The following is a 23,691-nucleotide window of genomic DNA, read 5'->3' as shown; positions in this document are numbered from 1 at the left end:
GGGTCTCTGCTCTCCCAGCCACCAGAGCATCATCCATCGCGGGGGACAGGGACCGGAAGGCCCTGCGGCTGAATCCGCTCGGCCTGCCTGGAGGGGCTGTGCAGCTGGAGAGGGGGACTCCCTCTGCAGGGACGCAGCTCAGGGGTCTGCAGGCACAAAAAGCTCCACAGGGGTCCCCGAATGAATGGACTGGGTGGGAGTGAGCAAAGATCCACTCTCGTGGGTTCTATAACCCACTTGGAGGATGCTCAAAACCACAGACCCCCGGAGGTCCAAGTCCTGGCTCTGCCTCTAACTAGATGTAGGACCCCAGGAAGAGTCATTTCCCTCCTTGAAGCTGAGCTTCAGTATTGGTCAGTCACGGGGAATGGGATCTTTGGATGCTCAGGACAAAGCCAGGAACTCCGTGCTCTCGTGGACATGTGAAGCCTGGAACCATCGGGAACGGTGCCTGACCAGCCTCGACGGCCTGGACTGCGCGGGAACGCAGACCTGGGGAGCCCGGGAGCCCCTCCCCCAAGCCCACTGTGGGAGCCCCACCCGTGGCTCCTGCCATTTCCATCCCACCGGTGCCCGCAGGGGAGCCGGTGTGGACATGGGGGTCACCCCTGCCAGGGCAACAGGACCGCCACTCACACTGGATCTTATAGTCGGGAGGCAGAAGGCGGATGTGGGAGAGGGGGATCCTCCCCGTGTCCCCGTCATCGAACTCCACTGTGATCAGGTCCCCGTCGTCCTCGAGGCCTAGCAAGCCTGTTGGCAGAGGGGCAGGGTCAAGGACGCCAGCGGACCCCCGCTCTCCGGTGCCCACAAGGGCAAAAGGGGAGCAGAAACCAGCCGGGGAGCAGCTCCGGGCCTGGGATGTGTAGCGGCACGTATCCAGTGGTACAGAATGTGAGTCTTAGAGTCTCGTGGTCCAGCAGGAGCACTGGCGCCTGCCATTCCACCGAGCGTGTGTCCTGACTCGCTCCCAAGACCCTCCCGAGAGCACAGCGAAGCAAGAGCAGGGGCGGCAAGCCTGCAGGCCGGACCTGGTGGGTCAGTGGCCGACTGCGGGAGCGGGGCATTTCCCAGACCACCACCTGCACGGTGAAGGGCTTCCCCTGCTGCTGGGGGCCTGGGAGGGGGCCTGCTTCACAAGGGAGCCCTGCCAGGCTCGGGCCCAAGAGGCGCCAAGCGCCTCTGCAGGCAGGGGTCAGGGGACCCCAACAGCGGACAGGCTGAGGGTTTACGCCTGGGGCACAGGAGAGTTAGGTGGGTCCCCGAACCCCAAGGACTGTCTGCCGGCCGGTGGCAGGAAGCCACGGGTATGGGGACCAGGGGTCGCCACAAAACGTGCCTGTCGATGCACAGGCCTTCCAATCTGCTTAGTACAGACCACCTGACCCGAGAGGCCAGCCTCTCAACGAGACAGACACGGACCAGAGAGGTCAGGGGGCTGAAGAGCACAGAACCCCCGAAGAGACGGCAAGGGCAAGTCAGGAGAAAAGGGAGCTGCAGAAACCCAAACGTGGAAACAGCCCTTTTTCCGCAAAGTTTACGAAAAGAGAACACGGATGCCAGCAGATGTGGTAAGAAACAAAATCGGATAAAAACAAGAAGACGGACACAAAAAGCTGGGGGGGAAAAAACATGCAGAGAATAAGAAAAAACTCTAGGAATTTCTTACACGACAGCAGGAATTTCAAAACTTCAGTAGATGGAAGGGCCAGAAGGTCGGGGTTAGTTGAGGAAACCTCCCGAGAGGTTGAACAAAAAGGTGAAGAAACAGACGATAGGAATAAAGATAACAGACACTGCAGGCCAGCACACGGTCCCAGGGAGGGCGGCAGGGGACAGGGAGTGGCTCCTGGAGAGCCACACACGGAGTTTCCAGAACAAAGGAAATTTGCTTCACAAAGCCCTCAGGCCCCAAACACCCAGCAACACACACACAGAGACACTCAGAGACACATACACAGACACACATCAGACAGACAGACACACACACATACACAGACACACACAAACACACAGAGACACAGACACATAGACACACACAGCCATGCATAGAGAGAGGCACAAAAACAGACATACACAAAGACAGACGCACACATATTCACACATGTACAGACACACACAAACCCACATGAAATTCCAGATCTAGGAATAACGGGAACACCCTCAAAGTTTCCAGAGAGAAAGCAGGTCTCCTACAAAGATGTAGTTTTAACAACGACATCAAATTTAGACAACGTCGACAGCCAGATGAAAACGAAAGGCACAGTGGCTTTGAAAATTATTTCCAACCTTGACTTTATCCCCAGCTCAACTATCTTTTAAGAACATGCCAAAATAAAGCGATCTCAAGCATGCATGTACTAGAGGGATTTACCTCCTAGGATCCTCTCTCAGAAAGCTACAGAAAGATTCTCCATGGAAACGAGGGAACGGAACAAGGAAGAGAAAGACGCGGATGAAACACAGGAGCTGGAGAAATGGAATTCTGAGTGATCCCCAGGGGACGGACCAAGCGTGACCCTGCCATGGTCTCTCTGGGGCAGGGGGGCGGGGGAGACTTCCTGCCCGGCATCCGTGTTCCACCTCCTGGATGGGTGTGGATGTCGGGCCGCAGCGGGTACACTGCATCTGCCATCTGGCTGTTTGTCTGAAGAACGAACATCCAGAGCTCAGCTCTTGGAAATGTCAGTTTTGCACCGTGTGAGGATCTGTGGTTTCTGTCCAACACCTGCAGCTTCTGGGGCACCTGTTATTTATGTCAGCCTTGCTTCCCATCTCTTACTTGGCTAACAACACCCCGGTTTTCCTGGGGTGGCCACCGTCTCCTCTCCCGGGTCGCAAGTGGAATCAGAAAGCCAACCTCACTTGCCGGTGTCGGGAACGAGCACGTGACCCAGGCTCAAGGACGAGACTCACAGCAACCGACGAAATCCACGTGACCCAAGCCAGTTTCGGGGGCCCCGTCCTACGTGTCCCCATGTGGGAAATGAGAGCAATTCCCCCGACGGCAGGATCTGTTAATCTGGCGCGACACCGTCCCCGAGGAGCTGGGTGTGTGTGAAGCCAGCGCAGCCGAGAGCGGACCGAGGGCCTGAGCGCCGGGCCGGCCCTGCCGGAAGCCGCGCGAGGAAGTGGGGGGATGAGGGGGAGGATCTGGGGGGGGGGGGATGCCGAGGATGCCTCACCTCGGACCACGGTGCCCGGGTAGAGGCAGCGGTACTGCTGGCTCCAGTAGGCTGCGATCCTGGTCCCTTGTGGCAAGAAGCGCGTGGAGGCCGGCCTCACGTCGTTGATCTGCGAGGGCGAAGGGTTGAGCGCCAGGGGTGACCGGGAGCAGCCCGGCCCCCAACCGCCCGGCCGCCCCGCCTCCCCCGCCCCCCCTGCCCCCCTCACCGCCTCCTGCAGCAGCTGCTCCAGACAGTAGATGTGGGGCCGGTTCCCACGCTCGCCCTCCACCACCACACGGTATCTGCAAGGCCACGGCAGGCGCGGTGTGAGGTGACGGAGACACGGCGGCCCCTCCCGGAGGAACCCTGCTCCTCGACCACCGGCCCCAGCGGCGCCAGCTCTGCCTCCCAGACCGCTCGGACGGCACGTCAGAGCCTGGGGAGCCGCTGGCGTGCGGTCTGAACCTGGGGCGAGGCTCTCCCCTCCTGGGCCGCGGTTTCCTCATCCGTACAGCTAGGGGGTTCAGATCCAAGAGAGGCCGGCACAGACCGGCTGGCCACGCCCACCGGGGCCTCCCTCAGCGGGCACCGCCCTCCCGGGCACCGTTCACCTGGTTCTAGGGAGAGGCAGTCGCGGCTCAGAGAAGCAAAGCAACCCGCCCATAGAGGCCCAGCAAGGCCCCCTGGACCCTGGACTGGGGGAGGGTCCGCAGGCTCTGAGGCCAGTGCCGCCCCCCGCCCAGGCCCCCACTCACATGTCTGGCGAGTGCACCGTCTGCACGTGCCCGGCATACAGCAGCTTATCATCCATGGGGATAAGCACACGTAAGCCGTCTTTCAGCTCGTCCTTGTCGATGACGCAGGAGCGCGGGGCTGCAGGGGGACATGCAGGGAGGCAGGGCTGGAGCCAGGGGGCAGCCGAGAGACCCTCCTTCGGCGCCCAGCGCCTCCCTTCCCCCAGGCCTGCCGGGTGGCAGGGATGCCCCCCTGCAGGGACATGGGGGGGGGGGGGGCGTGCGCAGCCCCTCCCTCCTGGCCCAGGCTCCTGCAGAGATCCCAGGCAGGTGTGAACCAAGTGTGATCGCCTACACAAGCCACCCCTCCTCCACCCAAAGACCACCACCCTTGGGGCCTGGGCGTGAGGCCCCAGGTCGTCAGCCCGTCCGTCCACCACTGCCTCTCCCACCAGACCTCCAGGACACCAGAGGCATTCTCCTCCTGGAATGCCATGTGTCGTGGTGGAAACCAATCCCCACCTTGGCCAAACTTCCAGGCCAGGCTCTCCGCATTCCTCACCTGTCCTCAGCTGAAAGCTGGCTCTCCGCCCCCCCCCCGGAACCCCCACACCAGATGTTCCCCAGTTTTCCTTCTGCACACTGACCACACTGCTCTGGATTCCAGGGCTCCCTCCTCCTGCCCTGTGAGACCTTGAACCCGGCCCCACCCTGTCATGACCCACACAGCTCGCTGGCTGGCCCGCTTGTTTCTTCATTCCTGCCTGCACGCACACCCCTGCCGCAGCCTCACCGTGGGCAGAGTGGACACCCACCCCTCGTCGCTGAGTATGGCTGTGAGACTTCCTCCGGCCAATGGCACAAGGGTGGGAGTGATCAAATACGGATTCTGAATCTAGGCCTCCAGAGGTCTGGTCGGCTCCCACTTTCCCTCGTGAGCCTCTGGCAGTAAGGCCCCAGGAAAAGCACGCCCCGGCTCACCCACAGGCCCAGGGGGTGAACGGCCCCGGAGTGGAGCTGACCCTGCGTCCGTGGACCTCCAGCTGTCCTGCTGTTGTGGGAACAAGCCCAGGCGAGGTCAGCCCTGCTGCCTTACAGACCACTGAGACCCATAATGGATACCTACTACCAGCTACCACTGGGTAACTCTTTGTTACACGGCAACAGCTGACTGATACACTCCCAATCAGGCGATTAACTTGCCCAGCCCTGCACATCCTCTTGTTCCACACCCGCCCCACCCAATTCACATCCTCAGTCTCTCCTCAGAGCTCCACACCCCTGGGTCCAGGTGCCAAGTGTATGTCATTTACCCGGATGTTCTCCAGGCACCCCAGACTCCAGCCAGCAGAGTGTGGCATGTGATCTCTCCCTGCTCCCCCTACACGCCCACCCCACCACCACCCATACTCACTCGTTCTGGTCTGCTCACACAGCCCCTCTCTCCCTCGCCACGTGCTCAAACCCACCCCATCTCCCTCCGTGCTGCCCCTGCCACCATCGCTCACCGGATCCCCACAAGGGCCTCCCTACCTGGACTCCTGTCCCCCTCAGGGCCACCCCCAAGTCATTCTATACAAAGCAGTCAGCACTTTTCAAAACCAGTCCGACTGTCCTCATCTACTTCCAGCCGCAGACAGCTTCTTATTTTCATTAGGGCAAACTGTGACCGCAGCCCAGAGATGGGGCCATCTGCCTCTCCCTCCTCCCCCACCCAGCTTACTAAACCAGAGCCAAGCCGGCCTCTCTCAGTTTACCACAGATACCATGCCCCCACCCAACCTCAGGGCCCCTGCACATGCCCACTCCCTGGGGTAGCTCAGCCCCTGCCCACTGCTTCCCCAGGGGGACCTCCAGCCACCCCCCCACACGCTCTGGGCCTGAGCCGACAGGGCATCGAGGGCACTTACCTGGAGTTAGTGGCCGCTCCGCAGCCCCACCACGTGGCAGGTGCTCATCCTCAGAGAAGCTCGAGTCCTGATTGGGCTCAAAGTCCTCCTCTGCAGCCATGCTCTCCATCAGCTTGCTCACGGCTCCCCCCTTCCCCCGGTTCTGGGGACAGAGCACAGCAGACCCACGGCTCGGGGCACGCCGTGCAAGTCCCACTGCTTAGGACCCTCCCTGGAAACCCCGGAGTCTCGGTCAGGCTGCAGGGGCATCTGCCATGTGAGTGGTGCGGGGCCGAGGGGGTGGTGTCCGTGAGATCGGCAAGCAACCCGAGTGGCCAGGGCCTGCGTGGGCTGAGGCAGCACTTCCGGACACACATGGGGGGGGGGGGGGGGGGGGGGGGGGGGGGCGGAGCCTGGGGTCTCAGTCACTTGCATGTCCAACTTCGCCTCAGGTCATGATCATGGCTTGTGGTTTCTAATCCCGCATGGGGCTCTGTGCTCACAGCTCAGAGCCTGGAGCCTGCTTCGGATGGGCTCCCCTCTCTCTGCCCCTCCCCCGCTCATGCTTTGTCTCTCTCTCTCAAAAATAAACATTAAAAAAAAAAACAGCCTGCTGGGGACAAGGTGGTGTGGGGGGTGGGCACGCCCAGCATGCCCCATCTGGGAGGGACCTATGGGGACCTGGCTCCTGGGGCACCGCGAGCCTCACCTCCTTTTTCACCTCCTTCCCTTTGGCCTTGGCCTTGCTCCTCTTGGCAGTGGCCGGGGAGCTGGTGTGGGGCGCCCGGGCCTCTGCGGGCAGGGCGGGAACACGGGGCGGGGGCAGCGCCGCCCCTCCTGAGCTGGCCTCCTTCCCCTTCTTCTTCTGGGGGAGGAAGCAAGAGGTGCCATCACAGGCCGTCCTCACCATCCCGGGAAAGGAACGAAACCCCTTCCCTCCCCTCCCCCAAGTACGTTTGTTTTTCATCTTTTCTTCATCTTAACTGCTTCATTATTACTATATGTTGCTTATTGTAAAAAAAAAAAAAAAATCACCAAAGTGCATATAGGTGCAACTTCCTCTCCAATGAATCCTGTCAAGTGCACAGCGCTAACTAGAGTCACTAGTGGCTGTGTGGTGTACCCTTCCAGAGTTTTCCAAAAGCACATACAACGGAGTAAACACACAGGCTACGAAGATACATTTGTGCACAAACGGTATTTTTTTTTTTTAACACAAATGGGAATTTGCCAAATGTCCTGCTTTGCACCTTTCCGTCCCAAGTACGTCTGATATAGAGACTGCTTAGCTTTGTTTTTAACAGCTGCTCAATGTGCAGCTGTGGGAGGGGGCGCCATTCAACCGCCCCCCCACAACCCGGTGATGGATGCATCGGCTGCCTCCATTTTAACACGCTTCCAAATGAAGCCACAAAAAGCCAGGATGGTGCCGGGGTGGTCCCACAGGCACGTTCCTGGAAGAAGGCCGAAGACCCTTTCGGCTGCGGCGGGTCACTTGGGGCGTGCCTGAGTGACTCTGAGCTCAGCCACGCCCACCCCATCTCCAAGCCCCGCCCCCAGGGGGGCAAGGGGCCGCTCGCTGCCTATTGGTCCGCATTCAGCCACGCCCACCCCAGTCTGAGCCTCGCTGCTCCCTGCCCCCACCACAGGGCCGGGTGGAGGCTCCGCGGATTCTCTGCACTCAGCCCCGCCCCCCACGGTGGGGTGAAGGGGCCGCTACTCGTCCCCGCCAGCCTCGAAACCAGTCCAACCCCACGGCATGGCTTCGTTTATCAGAGCAAAGCACTGGAAACAACCTGTCTGTCCTGCGGCCTGTCAGGGAAACACTGGGGCATCTACAGATACAGTTACAAGCTTTGCTACAGCGTCTGAGAGTCCTGCTCCAGGAAGAGGCAGGGGGCGCCGTGGCCAGGACAACAAAGTGGGGATACTTGGCGCCAGAAGGAAGCTCAGACTATAATCTCCGTGACCCAGGGGAGGTGGGCGGCAGGGGGCAAGGGGTAACTTTATGCTTTTTAAAAGACACATTCCTGAAACAAAACAACCAAGTCAAAGGACCGGAGGATGTAGGAAATTAAGAAATATAAAAAAAAAAAAAACACTGGACAAATGTTACCAAGACCACAGCGGAAGTCACAACTTCCTATCAGACAAGTGACATTCACAGCAAACAGCATTATAAGGGTCAAAACAGACAGTGTTACAGGGATAGAAGGTATTCAGTCCGGATCCCCATTTGGGAGAGGGAAAGACATATATGATTATATTTTCTTGTTTCTGATGCATCATGCCTTAATCCTGTTCACATTTCTGCAATCGGAAGGCATCCAGGTCGAAGGGGTCGAAGGAACAACCTTTCTCCACAAACACCTGCTGAAAACGGACAGCTCACTGAATGGCCTCTACCTTCGCAGCTGTGCACATGGGGCCAGCAGAGGACAGCAAGCAAAGTTCTGAGTGGACTTGTATCTGCTTCCTTTTCTGTATCTTCCAAGGCAGTGTTATAATCAGGTATCACTGAGACCTCTTTCTTTCCCACTGATGAGAGAGCCCTTTTCTGGGAAACTTATTATTATTTTAGTAAGAAAAGAACTCCAACAAGCTCTGTACCCAGAACAGACATGGTCACTGCCATGGTCATTATGGCAGAAAAATACCATCCTCAACCCAATCACCGCATGGTTGATGGCAGCGGAGAACGAAAACCAAGGGGTGGGTGCAGATGGAGGGATGTTATTCAGCCATTTAGAAACATTGATTAAAAAAAAAAGTAAAATAAGGCTGATGGCAAGTGGGAATATCCAAGTCTAAAAAAGCAGGATACAAAAGCGGGTCTCAAAACACTATGAACAGTGGTTGCTCCTGTGGTGACTTCACTGGCATCTGATTTCTTTTGTTGGCAATTAGTCTCTCCTGTTCTAGTCTCTTACTGTGTCATCAGAAGGCTGGGATTGGGTGAGCCCCCGATCTTCTCCCCAGCAGAAGGTACCATATCTTGGCAAAGGGCCCAGGGGGCAGCGTGGCCTGGGGCGGGTGTTCAAAGCTTAGCTGGGATGCTCAGTAGCTGCCGTGACCTTGGGCAAGTTACAAGGCCACCTGTGCCGTTAACGTGAGTAACCTACCTCGCAGGGTTTTGTGAGCACTCTGTTGGGACACAGTAAGAAATATCTACTTGGTCTCTGCCCCTGGTTCCTGACAAAGAGCTCCTGAACCCCTTGGAATTTCCTGGATCACAGGAGAGTCTTTTGTCCTAATGAGGCGACTGTGGGTAAGTCCCTAGCTGGCCTCGGAACGGGGGCGGCTCACGAGAAACACCAAGCCAGGAGAAGCCAGGAACTCTTGAGTTCCAATGTCCCCCATCCTCCGGGGCAGGGAGAGGGTCCAGAGGTTGAGTTAATAACCGATCCTGCCAACGTGACGAAGCCTCCATAAAACCCTGAACGACGGGGTTTGGGGAGCTTCCAGGTCGGTGACGGTGCTGGAGAGGCGGCACACGGGGAAAGGGCACGGACGCCCACACCCCTGCCCCATCCCTTGCCCTGGGCACGTCTTCTATCCGGCTGTTGCTGAACCGTATCCTTTCTAGTAAACAGTAATAGTAAGTGAAGTGCCTCCCAGGGGTTCTGGGAGGCCCCCTGGAGAGTTACAGACCCTGAGAAGCGGGTCCTGGGAACCCCCAGTACACAGCTGGTGCGTCTGCCAGAAGCACAGGTGACAACCTGAACTTCGAACTGGCGCGCAGAGTGGGGGCCGGGCCCTCTGCCTGTGGGGTCTGTGCCAAGCCCGGGGAGTCGGGGCCAGAAGTGTCGTGAGTGGAGAAAAGGAGTTGTCCTTCACCAGTTGAAGTAGAGGGGTGCTCAAGGGGTGGGACCTGGCCTGGGCCCTGCCTCAGACCACCTGGTGTGATCACCATGAGCAGTACACACTATTCCAGCACCTTCCCTCCGAGGCCCGGAGAAACCTGACAGGGCTTCAGCTGTGGGCAGACAGGTGGGCACCAGTCACCGTGGACGACACCGGAAGACAGCCACTTCCTCACTAGCCCCGTCACCGGGAAATCAGTGCCAAGCCTCATCCCTCTTCTCGACTTCCTACATAGAACATCACCGGTATTTGAGAGATCATCCTCCATCGGGGACGGGGATGGGGAGGTCTGAATGCAACCAACCAAAGGGGGTGGCTTCCTAGCAGCCAGTGCAAGAAGGGTCTGACTGTCCTATGGTTCTTAGAAAGCAAGCATTTTAGGGGCGCCTGGGTGGCTCAGTCGGTTAAGTATCCAACTAAGGCTCAGGTCATGATCTCATGGATCATGGGATTAAGCTCCGTATCAGGGTCCATGCTGATAGCACGGAGCCTGCTTGGGATTCTTTCTCCTCTCTCTACCCCTCCCCAACCTGTGCGCACGCTCTCTCTCAAAACTGAATAGGGGCACCTGGGTGGCTCGGTCGGTTGAGCATCCAGCTTTGGCTCAGGTCACGATCTCATGGTTCATGAGTTCGAGCCTTGCGTCAGGCTCTGTGCCGACTCAGAGCTTGTTTCCTATTCTGTGTCTCCTTCTCTCCTGCCCCTCCTCTGCTCCCACTCTGCCTCTCTCTCTCTCTCTCTCTCAAAAATAAATAAACATTTAAAAATGTAAGGGGCACCTGGGTGGCTCAGTCAGTTGAGTGGCCGACTTTGGCTTGGTCATGATCTCAAGGTTCATGGGTTCGAGCCCTGCATCAGGCTCGCTGAGGTCAGCCTGTAAGCGCAGAGCCAGCTTCAGATCCTCCGTTCCTCTCTCTCTGCCCCTCCCCTGCTTGTCACTTGTGTCCTCCCAAAAAATAAACGTTAAAAAAAAAAAAAAAAACAAATGGAGGTGTCCGGTGTTTTGATAACTGCACTCAGGGGTCCCTGCACCTCACTCGCACGTGAGGACTGCGCCTGAGACGGGAAGTAAGAGCCGCTCTGAGGCCGGGTCTGAACGCCCGCCGCTGGCAGGGCTCCAGGGGCCCGTGGCTGGGAGGAGTCAGGCCCGCCTTCGGGGCCCCCTCCCGCTGCTCCCACCCCCCGCACTGAGGGCCCTACCTTTCTGGGGTCCTTCCTGTCCTTGGCGCGGCCGGTGTCCTTTCGAGGGCTCAGCGGGCCACCCTTGCCGCAGCGGCTGGGCTTGGTGGCCGCGGGGGCCGCGCTGCTGGGCGCCGGAGCCGCGGCCGAGGCGTCGTGCAGGAAGATGCGCTCGCTGCGCCGCCTTGTCCACAGGTCGTCATCGCTGGCCTCGGGCCCCGCCTCGAAGCCAGGCTCCTTGGCGCCCCGTAGCCTGCGGGCCTTGCGCCCTCTCTCTGCCGCCAGCTTGGCCTTGTCGGGGCCGGCGGGGCCGGGGCCCCGGGCGCTGGGTGCGGGCGCGGCCAGGGAGGGGCCCGGCTCCCCCAGTCCCTTCTTGGGCCGCAGCAGCCCGGCAGGCGACCGCTTCCGCACCTTGACCTCACTCTCCGAGTCCGTGTACTCAAACTCCGTGCCTGGATGCGGACGAGGGCAGCGGCTGTGGACGGGAGCTCCTGGGACCCTTGCTTCCCACCCACCCAGATGCCCTGGCCACCAGCAGAACGCCACCGTCCCACCCTTCCTCCAGGGCACCTCGCTGCCCACGGGAGGCTTCTTGTATCCAGGAGAGGAACAGGGCCCAGAGGAGGAAGACTCACCTGCCACACACCTGTGAGTGGCAGGTCCTGCTGGCCCCGCTGCCGTCCCAAACCCCCCTTGGCTGCCCGGACTCAACTCCCTGGGAATGTGACAGTCCCTGCCCGGGGCCCCCATGAGCTTCCCCACTGCCTCCTGCATGCCCGGTGGGAATCCCAGAAGCCAGGGCAGGCTGGGGAGGGCCCGAGGCCCCTCAAGGGCAGCAGGTCCACGGGAGGCATGCGGAAAGCCCGCGTGAAATCCCCAAGCCGGGTGGGGCCTCTCCTCTACTTCCTGGTGCCTCTTCTCAAGAGCTGGAAGGTCCCTGGCACCCGCTCCTCTTCTAGAGGGCAGGCCTCACCAAACTCAAAGCCCTGGGGCCCAGCTGCCTCCTGTCAGCCGAGGCTCTCCCTTCCAACAGACACGAGGCCAGCCTTGATCCCACCCCTCGAGCCCCTGGGCTCCCTGAACACAGACCCTCTCCCCAACACCCCGCTGTGCTCTGTCCCTTCCAACCTCCGGGCCTTTGCTGCTGCTGGTCCCTCTACCTGGGGCACCATTTCTCCCCTGACCTCGACCTGGAAATCCGCGGCCTCCTAGCGGAGAAGACACACGGAGCACCCGGGAAGATCCTCTGTCCACACCTCCGTCACCGCAGGCACACACCCCACCGGAGGGGGCTCCCGTCCATGTCTGTCTATCTGGTCCCGCCCTGTGCCCCGGAAGCAGATCCCCAGTTTTACTACCGCAGGCCTGATGACCCCTGGGAAGCCGACAGCCTGCCCACAAGGCCTCCTCGGGGAGGCCGGGTCCCATCACCCAACAGATGCAGCCAGGCTGGGAGGGGGCACACTCCGTGGGAGGGACCCACTTGCAAAGCTTAATGATCCCATTAATTAAGCTTTTGTTAACGGACTTCCCACCGCACAGGGAGGCAGCTGGGGGCTCTCATGGCTGATCAGGGTGCAGGCCATAAAAGGCTGGGGTTCTGCTGCCGGGTTTGACCCACCTGATGACAGCCCCCTGCAGAAAGCCGGAAGGAAACCCCCAGGCAGCGAAACGCTGCAGGTGAGCCGCGTAGGGAGCAGGGCCAGAGAACGGACAGAGCAGCGACGGGCAGCGGACACTTTCAAGCGTGGAGTAAGGTCGGCCCGGGGGACAAATACTCATGAGGCCAGTGGGGCAGCATGAGTGGTGCCCGGGACACAGGAAACGGGCTCTGTGAGGGGACAGGCCTGTCCTCGAGTGGGGACAGGCAGGAAGCCCAGAGAGAGGGGAGGACGTGCCGAGCCCTCACCGCCACACAGGGCCGCGGCAGGGAGCAGAGTCCATGTCTGTGATGCCCGCCCAGAGTCCTGTGCTCCTGCCTCCGCCCCCAAGAAATACGGTAACAAGGGAGGAACAGACAACAAAAAGCACAGAAAATATAAAACAGAAGGGTGAGACCCAAAGAGACTGCAAGTCAAAGGATGGAAAAGATAACCCATCCAAACACTAACCAAAAAGAGCTGAATAAGCATAAATATAAACATCAGACAAAACTGACCTTCCTTAAGACAAAACTTGTTACTAGAGACAAAGGATATATTTACATAATAAATGGTCAACTCACTAGGAAGATACAACAATTCACAAACACACATGAGCATAATCCAGAAACAGGTAAAAAAGATTATACGCTATGACCAAGGGGGATTTATTCCAGGAATACAAGGTTGGTTCGACGTGTAAGAAAATCAACGTGAGGGTGCCTGGGTGGCTCAGTCGGTTGAGCGTTTGACGCTTGGTTACGGCTCACGTCATGCTCTCACGGTTCACAGGTTCAAGCCCCATGACCAGCTCTGTGCTGACGGTGTGAACCCTGCTTGGGAATCTGTCTCTCCCTCTATCCCTCTGTCCCCTCCCCTGCTCACTCACCCTCTCGCTCTCTCAAAAATAAATAAATATTTTCAAAAAATCAGTGTAATACACCGTAATAAAGGACAAAAACCACAGGAATACCTCCATAGACGCAGAAGAAGTAACTGACCAAACCTAGCGCCCTTTCGTGATAAGATCACTCAAACTGGGAAAAGAAGGAAATTCCTTCCACCTGACAAAGACAGCCATAAAAAAGCCACCAGTAAGATCATACCTAATGGTGGCAGAATGAATATTGTCAACCCCTATGATCAGAAGACAAAGATACCTGCTCTTGCCACTTCCGTTCAACATTGTACAGAATATTGTACTAATTGCCAAGGCAATTAGGCTACAAAAAGAAAGAAAAGGTATACCCATCTGCCGCTCTGTTTGCAGATGACATGATCTTGTATTATAGAAAACACTAAGGAATCTACTAAAAACCTATTAGAACGAACAAATGAGTCCAGCGAGGTCACAGGATACATTTCTATACACTGGCAGTGAACACTCCAAAAAGGAAAAGAATCCATTCACAATAGCATCAGAAAAACAAATACTTAAAACTGAGTTTAACAAAAGGAGTCCTAGAGTTGTACAGTGAAAAGTATGAAACGTCGTTGACAAAAATTAAAGACACAAATGAGTGGAAAGACATCCCATGTTCCTGGATTAAAAAACTTCCATTGTCAAGATGCCAGCACTCCCCGATTTAGCACCATTCCTAATCAGAATCCCAGGTGGCTTTTTTGCAGCAATTCACAAGCTAATCCCAAAATCCCTATGGAATGCAAAGGACTCTGAGGCACCAAGGCAATCCTGAAAAAGGAGAACAAATATGGAGGACTCCTACTTCCCAATTTCAAAGCTTCCTACAGTAATTCCTCCAGTAATCAAGACAGGATGCTACTGGGCTAAGAACAGACGTAGGGATCAATGGACTAGAACTGAGGGTCCAGAAATAATCCTTCATATTTAGGTTCCGCTGATTTTTCACAAGGGCACCAAGAGTGTGCAATGGGAAAAGAACGGACTTCTCAACACATAGGATACTGGGCCAAATGGATCTTCACGTGCAAAGGCCCCTCCATCACTCCATACACAAAAAATCAACTCAAAATGGATCACACGCCTAACTGTAAGTCACAAACCATAAAACTCTTCAGTGAAAACAGGACTAGATCTCTGTGACCTTGGGTTAGGCAATACTCGCTTGCATAAACGCCCAAAGTGCAAGTGATCTCTCTGGACTCCGTGCAAATTGGAAACGGTTATTTCAAACAACCCAAGAGAATAAACAGACAACTTACAGAATGGGAGAAAACACTTGCGAAGCACAGTCAGAGTTACAGCCAGAATGTACAAAGAGCTCGTAACAACAAAATGACAACCCAATTAAGAAATAGGGATTTAAATAGGCACCTCTCCAGACATACGGACGGCTGAGCAACATGAAAGGCTGCTCACCGTCATCGGGAGAAATGCACATCGAAACCGCAAAACAACGTAACGACAAGAAGGGGGATGTGAAGAAACCGGAACTCTCACAGGCTGTCGGTGGGAATATAAAATGGTGAGACCACTTTCGAAAACGGTTTAGCAGGTCCTCAAAAGGTTAAACATTAAGTTACCAAATAACCCAGTGATTGGACCCTTAGATTTGGAGCCAGAACAGGGGCGCCTGGGTGGCTCAGTTGGTTAAGCATCCGACTTCAGCTCGGGTCATGATCTCACGGTGTGTGAGTCCGAGCCCCAGGTCGGGCTCTGTGCTGACAGCTCGGGGCCTGGAGCCTGCCTCGGGTTCTGTGTCCCCTCTCTCTCTCTGACCCTCCCTCTCCCCCCCCCTCAAAAATGAATAAACATTGAAAAAAAAATGTAGCCAGAACTGAAAACGTGTCCACACAAAAACACGTATGTAAATATTCAGAGCTGCATTATTCACGATAGCCCCCAAACAGAAACAAAAACAAAAGAGTAGAAACAAAGTGTGGTATACTCATAAAACGGAGTATTATTTAGACATAAAAAGGTCTGAAGTCACATAAGAAGAAACAGGTCTTTATGAAGGGTCTTTATCTATTAAAGGAGTTGAATCAACAATTAATGACCTTCTGAAACAGAAAATGCCAAGCCCGAAAGTGGTCACTGTTGAATTCAACGAAACACTTAAGGAAGAAATTATACCAATTCTCTACTATCTCTTCCAGAGGACAGAGGCAGAAGGGATACTTCCTAACTCATTCTACGAGGCCAGAATTATCCTAATACCAAAACCAGACAGAGAAAACTACACATCAATATCTCCCATAAACATAAATGCGAAGTATCAACAAAATATTAGCAAATCAAATCCAGCAATGTATGAAAAAAATTATACGCCACAATCAAGTGAGATTTATCCCAGGTATGCAGGGCTTGTTCAACATTCAGAAATCAAAAACAATTAATGTAGTCCATCACATCAACAGGCTAAAGAAAAATCTCATGATATTAACAGATGCAGGAAAAGCATGTGACAAAATTCAACATGCATTCATCATAAAAACTCTCAGTAAAGTAAGCACAGAGGAGAACTTCCTCAACATCTACAAAAACCTTACAGCTAGCATCATATTTACGGGTAAGAAACTATAGAGGCTTTTCCACTACGATCAGGAACAAGGCAAGGTTGGCCCCTCTCACCACTCCTTTTCAAGATCATAGAAGTCCTTGCTAATGCAATAAAAAAAAAAAAAAAGGGTATATTGATTGGGAAAGAAGAAATAGAACTATCTTTGTTCACGGATGCCATGAGTGAGTATCTATGTAGAAAATCTGAAAGAATACACCCAAAAAATCTCCTGGAATTAATAAGCAATCATAGCAAGGCTGCATTTTACAATCTTCACATACCAAAGTCCATCACTTTCCTACATACTAGCAATGAACAAGTGGAATTTGAAATTTAAGACACAATACTGTTTACATTAGCACTCCCCAAAATGAAATACCTAGGTTAAATCTAACAAAATATGTACAAGAGCTATGGGATGGAAACTACAAAACTCTTATGAAAGAAATCAAAGAAGGCTTTCCATGTTCATGGATAGGAAGACTTGATATTGTCAAGATGCCAATTCTTCCCATTTTGATCTATAGATTCGACACAATCCCCCCCCAGAAGTGGACATCAACATACTAATGCCAAAGTCTATATGGAGAGGCAAGAAACCCAGAATGACCAACTCAATATGGAAGAAGGACAAAGTAAGAAGACAGTACATGACTGCGAGACCTAGTATAAAGCCACAGTAATCCAACGAGATACTGACACAAGAACAAACAGATCAATGGCACAGAATGGAACCCCAAAACAGACTCCCATAAATTTAATCACATAATCTTTGACACGGAGTAAAGGCAATACAATGGAGAAAGGAGATGTTCTTTCAACAAATGGTATGGGAACCACTGGAGATCCACACGCAAAAAAGTGAACCTAGACACAGAACTAACGTCTTTACAAAAATTAACCCAAAATGGATCACAGGACTAAATGTAAAATGCAAAACTCAAAAACCCCTAAAAGAAAAGGTAAGAGAAATCCAGATGACCCTGGGTTTGGCAGTGAATTTTCAGATACGACACCCAAAGGACAATCCACAAAAGCTGGGCTTCCCTAAAAGTAGAAATTTCTGGTTTGTGAAAGACACCATAAAGAGAATGAAAAGACAAGCCAGAGACTAGGAGAAAATTTCTGCAAAAGACACACCGGATAAAGGTCCGTTCTCCAAAACAGATAAAGAACTCTTAAAATTCAACATTAAGAAAAGACCCTGATTTTAAAAATGGGTCAAAAATTGGAATAGACATGTCACCAAAGATACAGAGATGGCAAAGAAGCATTCGAAAAGATGTTCCACCTCATGTCACTAGGAATGCAAATTAAAACAACAAAATACCACTACACACCTATTAAAATGTCCAAAATCCAAAACACTAACGCTAAATGCTGGCAAGGTTGACAAATCCTGTTCACCGCTGCTGGGAAGGCAAAACGGCACAGCCACTTTGTAAGACATTCCAGCAATGTCTTACAAAACCGAACGTGTTCCTGCCATACGATCCAGCAATCACGCTCCTTGGTATTTACCCAAAGGGGTTAAAAACTTGCGTCCACACACACAAAACTACACACAGATGATTACAGCAGCTTTAGTCGAAAGCGCCAAACCCTGGAGGCCACCAAGATGTCCTTGAACAGGTGAATGAATAAATAAACGGTGGCCCGTCCAGACAATGGAATATTATTCAAAGGTAAAAGCTAAAAAGAAACAAGCTGTCAAGTCATGAAAAGACACGGAGACACCTTTAAGTGCATAGTATGTGACATTCTAGAGAAGGCAAAACTGTGCAGACATTAAGAGTGTCAGGGATTGCCAGGGTGCGAGGGGCGGAGAGGGATGAATCCAGAGGATTTTTAGGCAGTGAAACTACTCTGCATGACACTCTAATGGTGTTTTTACACCATTACACATGTGCCCAAACCCACAGAATGTACAACACCAGGAGTGAATCCTAATGTAAACTATGAATTCTGGGTGACAGTGATGGGTCCGTGTAGGTTCATCAATGGTAACAAATGCACCACTTTGGTGGGGAATGCCGATGATGGGGGGGAGGCCGTGGGGGGGGGGGGGGGGGGGGGGGTGCATAGCACGTATAGAGGATATCTCTGTACCTTCCTCTCAATTTTGCTACGAACTTAAAACTGCTCTAAAAAAAAAAAAAAAAAAGTAGTAAGTACTGACATATACCATGGATGAACCTTCAGACAATTACACCAACTGAAAGCAGCCAGATACGAAAAGCCACATATGGTATGATTTCATTTATATGAAATGTCCAGGATAGAGAAATCCATAGAAGGCAGAGAATAGTGGTTCAGGGAATAGGGGGAGTGATATGAATAGGTATAGGGTTTCTTGTCGGGGACGGGGGGATAAAAATGTTCTGAAATTAGACAGTGATAATGGTTGCACAGCTCTGTGAATACAAAAAAACCCATCAAACTGTACACTTTAAAGGATGAACTTTAGGGGCGCCTGGGTGGCTCAGTCGGTTGAGCATCCGACGTCGGCTCAGGTCATGATCTCGCGGTCCGTGAGTTCGAGCCCCGCGTCGGGCTCTGTGCTGACAGCTCAGAGCCTGGAGCCTGTTTCGGATTCTGTGTCTCCCTCTCTCTCTGACCCTCCCCCGTTCGTGCTCTGTCTCTCTCTGTCTCAAAAATAAATAAACGTTAAAAAAAAAATTATAAAAAAAAAAATAAAGGATGAATTTTATGTGATGTGAATTATAGCCCCACAAAGTTGTGATTTAAGGGTAGATTCAAACCTGAGCATGTCAATAATCACATTAGATGTTAAAAAATTAAGCTCTCCAATGAAAAGACAGAGATTACAAAACAGATTGAAAAGGACCCAACTATAAGCTGTCTAAAAGAGACTTTACATATTAAGACAAAGGTAAAATGACTAAATGAGTGGAAAAAGACATACCACGCAAAGAGGAAGCATTAACAAAGGTGGAGTGTGGGGCGCCTGGGTGGCTCAGTAGGTTAAGCATCCGACTCTTGATATTGGCTCAGGTCTTGATCTCATGGTCATGAGATAGAACCAAGCCCCACCCACATCTGGTTCCAAGATGGGCGTGCAGCCTGCTTAAGATTCTCCCTCTTTCTCTCCCTCTTCCTCTGCCCTCCCATCCTCTGCACACACTCATGGGTGTGCTCTCTCTCTCTCTCAAAATGAAAAAAAAAGGGTAGTGACAGTTTAATATCAGGTAAGAGGGATTTCAAAACAAAATACATTAAGAGATAGAACACTTGGTAATAATAAAAGGATCACTTTAAGAGAAAAACAGGAACTCATAAACGTACATATGCACCAAATAACAGAGCTTCAAATACATGAAGCAAACGCAGAGTTAAATTATAAGGAGAAAGAAAATCCTGCAATCCATAGCCGGAGGTTTTACATGTATCTGTAAGCAACTGATAAAACTAGACAACTAGTAAAGACACACAAGATCTTAATACTTTCAATCACATTGGCTTGCCTGATAGAACAGAATGACTTACAGAACACTGTGTATAATGACGCCAGAATCACATTCTTTAAGTGCACACAGTACATTTACTAGGAAACACCATATATCCTCAAATTTTAAAAGATTGAAATTATAGGGGCGCCTGGGTGGCTCAGTTGCTTGGGCCTCCGACTTTGGCTCACGTCATGATCTCACAGTTTGTGAGTTCGAGCCCTGCATCAGGCTCTGTGCTGACAGCTCAGAGCCTGGAGCCTGCTTCAGATTCTGTGTCTCCCTCTCTCTCTGCCCCTCCCCTGCTTGTGCTCACACACACGCGCATGCGCGCGCGCGCTCTCTCTCTCTCTCTCTCTCTCAAAAGATAAATAAACAAACAATAAAGATTGAAATTATATAGAGTACTCTTTCTGACCAAGATGGAATTAGGTTAGAAACCAGTAACAAGTAAATAACAAGATAATGCCCACCATATTTGGAAAATAAATAATACTTGTAAATAATCATTGGATAAAAGTAGAAATCACAAGATAAATTAAGAGAAGTGTTGAACTTGGCACAAAAACAGACACTGAGACCAGTGGAACAGAACAGAGAACCCAGAAATGGACCCACAAACGTATGGCCAACTGGTCTTTGACAAAGCAGGAAGGAATATCCAATGGAAGAAAGACAGTCTCTTCAGCAAGTGGTGCTGGGAAAACTGGACAGCGACATGCAGAAGAATGAGCCTGGGCCACTTTCTTACACCAGACACAAAAAATAAACTCAAAATGGGTGAAAGACCTCAATGTAAGACAGGAAGCCATCAGAACCCTCGAGGAGAAAGCAGGCAAAAACCTCTTTGCCCTTGGCCACAGCAACTTCTTACTCAACACGTCTCTGGAGGCAAGGGAAACAAAAGTAAAAATGAACTATTGGGACCTCATCAAAATAAAAATCTTCTGCACAGCTGAAGAAACAATCAGCAAAACTAAAAGAAGATATTTGCAAACGACATATCAGATAAAGGGTTAGTATCCAAAATCTATAAAGAACTTACCAAGCTCAACACCCAAAAAACAAATAATCCAGTGAAGAAATGGGCAAAAGACATGAATAGACACTTCTCCAAGGAAAACATCCAGATGGCCAACTGACACGTGAAAAACTGCTCAACATCACTCATCATCAGGGAAATACAAGTCAAAACCACAATGAGATACCACCTCACACCTGTCAGAATGGCTAATATGAACAACTCAGGCAACAACAGATGTTGGCGAGGATATGGAGAGAGAGGATCTCTTTTGACTGCTGGTGGGAATGCAAACTGGAAAAACTGCATGGAGGTTCCTCAAAAGAACTAAAAACAGAGCTACCCTATGACCCAGCAATTGTACTACTTGGTATTTATCCAAGGGATATAGGTGTGCTGTTTCAAAAGGGCACATGCACCCCAATGTTTATAGCAGCACTATCAACAATAGCCAAAGGATGGAAAGAGCCCAAATGTCCATGGATGGATGAATGGATAAAGAAGATGTGGTCTATATATACAATGGAGTATTACTCGGCCATCAAAAAGAATGAAATCTTGCCATTTGCAGCTACGTGGATGGAACCAGAGGGTATTATGCTAAGTGAAATCAGTCAGTCAGAGAAAGACAAAAATCATGACTTCACTCATATGAGGACTTTAAGACACAGAACAGATGAACATACGGGCAGGGAAGCAAAAATAATATAAAACCAGGGAGGGGACAAAACAGAAGAGACTCATAAATATGGAGAACAAACTGAGGGTTACTGAAGGGGCTGTGGGAGTGGGGATGGGCCAACTGGGTAAGGGGCTTTAAGGAATCTACTCCTGAAATCATTGTTGCGCTAAATGCCAACTAATTTGCGTGTAAATTAAAAAAAATAAAATTAACAAAAAAAGAAATGTGTTGAACTGAGTCATACTAAAAACAGGACAACATAAAATGCATGAGATGCAGCTAAAACAGTGTTGAGAGAGAGCTTTACAAGTCTCCACAAAAAAAAAAAGAAGGTCCCAAGTTGATAACCTAAGCTTGCACCTTAAAAAATAGGAAGTGGTTGACAATTATACCAAGAGTGAACAGGAAGGAAGGAAATAAAGGGCAGAAATTAATAAAATTGATAACTTCTGGCCACACTGACCAAGAAATAGAGCAGAAATAAGTCATTTGTATCAGCAATGAAGAAGAAAACATCACTACAGACCCCTCAGAGTTTAAAAAAAAAAAAAAAATGGGGTGGGGGCGGCGGGTGGATGATGTGAACTCTGCCAATACATTTGACAACCTGGGTGAAATGCAGAAGCCTGCAGGTTCCAGGATGGCTGGTGCGTTTGGGGGTGAGGCTGGGGGCTGTGGACAGGATGATGGGTGTCTGAGCAGCCACAGCCTGAGGGTGGGGGAGCAGATAGGTAGAATGTGACCAGAGGGCAATGGGGGACCAGTGAGAGGTTCTCAGCAGAGAAGCGGTCTGGTCAAGTGCGACCTTTGAGGAAAAGCCCTCCAGCTGCTTCACCGTAAAGAAAACCTGAGCAAGGCAAGCCGGAAGGGAGGCCAGCGCCACTGTCCGGGGGAACCAGGCCCTAAGTTCCCAGGGAACAACGGCAGGACGTGGGGTGAGAGGGAGTGAGAAGGAGGAGGAAGGAGACTGCGAGGCTGCCCCAGAGATGGGGTCCCAGGGGGCGGTACAGGCCGCCTTTGTCCTGGAGCCTGCAAGAAATGAAGCCAGGGGCAGCTGGGGGAGACCTGGGGGGAGAGCAGGGTGGCAGTACTGTGCCCATGTTCCCTGTCCCAGCCCCTGCCAGGAGGGACTCCCGTGGACCTCCGAGACCCAGAGAGGGACCGGGAGGGTGGGCCAAGCCCAGGTCAACACACACACGTGGGACCATCTCACTCTCCAACGCCCCGGACGCAGGTAAACCAGGTCCGTGTGGGGATACTTGGCCTAGTGGGAATGGAGGTGGGCCCAGGAGAAGGTCCCCTGTTTGTCCCAAGAAGGCACGGCTACGACCAGACAAGCAGAGAGGAAGAAGTGGGCCCAGGACAAGGCCTCGCCTCCGGCCGGAGCTCCCAGCCGTCTCCATGTGCCCACCTGGGCAGCTGGACGGTGAGCCCGGCTAACAGGCACACGGCGCCCGGCAACCCCCTAGGGATGACCTCCTCCGGGCCCCCACCCCAGGCTGCATGGCCATCTCGCCGACTGAACCGCCTCTAATGCCCAGACAGAAGGGGCTTCCTCTTCCTCCAAACCTCTGCGTGGCCGGCCTGTGCCTCTACCTATACCTGTGTTTCTCCTATGACACTTAGCCTAGTGCCTCCTCTCTGTCGTGCTTCAGCCTGGGTGTCACCTACCTGGAGTAGCCTCCCCTGGGCTGCTCCAGCCCCCCAGGGAGCAGATCTGAGGCCTCTGTGCTTCCCGGAATGGCCCGTCCCCGGACGCCTGAAGCGGACGGGGCCAGGCTACATACGTCCGTCAGGTGCACATACAATGAAGGTCACCTGCAGAGCTCTGGCGACCCCTCCTGGGGCGGGCCGGGCCCACGTCACCAGGACCACTCTGCTCAGGATGGGGGCCCACGAGGCAGGGCTCCACTGGCCCCCCAGCTCTGCTTCTAGCCTCCCCCGAGCCTTGGTTTCCTGTCCGAAGGATGGGGCAGCGGCGTCCCTCCAAGTCCACCTGCCGGTACTTACCCATCAGGTTCTGCCGCTCTTCCTTCTTCCGGGCCTTCTGCTTGGCCTCCAGCTGCACCACCGAGAGGGACGGCCCCACTGTGGGGCTGGGGAGGGCACTGGCCGCAAAGCGGGCCAGCAGGCCCAGCCCGCTCTCCTCCAGGCCTGGCGACAGGGCCCGTTCCCGGGGCCCCAGCCTATAGCCGCCGGCAGCCTCGTCCTCCTCCTCCTCCAGCTCATCCTCCTCGTCCTCCTCCTCGGAGCTCTCATCTGGTGCAGAAAACAGGGGGCGAGTCAGAGCCTTGGCCCGGGTGGGTACCACCCCCCACCGCCCCTGCTCGGCCGGGGCACCAGCGAGGGATGCCACAGCTCCAGCCTAGCTCCTCACTCCTCACCGGCCGGGGGTGGTCCAATACCAGCCCACAAGTCCCCCCGATGGCCCAGTGACCCCATCACAGCAAGCCCAAGACATGGGCATCCCGGACAGCCCAGAGGTGGGCAGCGGCCTTGGGAATCAGAGGGTTTCTGTAAGGGGAACACCACATGCACCTGTGCTGTGGGGAGGGGGACAGAC

At 53.2% G+C, this 23,691-nt stretch overlaps 1 protein-coding gene across 1 annotated transcript in view; it reads right to left on the bottom strand.

Annotated features, from left to right (window-relative positions):
• Window positions 1-23,691, bottom strand: part of TNRC18 (trinucleotide repeat containing 18) — an 89,234-nt gene that overhangs the window by 7,638 nt on the left and 57,905 nt on the right. The window contains exons 19-26 of the mRNA XM_049638973.1: window positions 23,139-23,387; window positions 10,855-11,285; window positions 6,500-6,655; window positions 5,812-5,953; window positions 3,923-4,040; window positions 3,394-3,469; window positions 3,186-3,294; window positions 637-753 (exon numbers count right to left, since the gene is read on the bottom strand). Coding sequence (XP_049494930.1) covers window positions 637-753; window positions 3,186-3,294; window positions 3,394-3,469; window positions 3,923-4,040; window positions 5,812-5,953; window positions 6,500-6,655; window positions 10,855-11,285; window positions 23,139-23,387 — 1,398 coding nt within the window. The remainder of the gene's footprint in view (window positions 1-636; window positions 754-3,185; window positions 3,295-3,393; window positions 3,470-3,922; window positions 4,041-5,811; window positions 5,954-6,499; window positions 6,656-10,854; window positions 11,286-23,138; window positions 23,388-23,691) is intronic.

Source organism: Panthera uncia, chromosome E3 (genome assembly GCF_023721935.1).
Source record: "Panthera uncia isolate 11264 chromosome E3, Puncia_PCG_1.0, whole genome shotgun sequence".
Taxonomy (NCBI): Eukaryota; Metazoa; Chordata; class Mammalia; order Carnivora; family Felidae; genus Panthera; species Panthera uncia.
The sequence above is the reverse complement of the archived record's forward strand: the minus strand, read 5'-3'. Positions and strand labels throughout refer to the sequence as shown.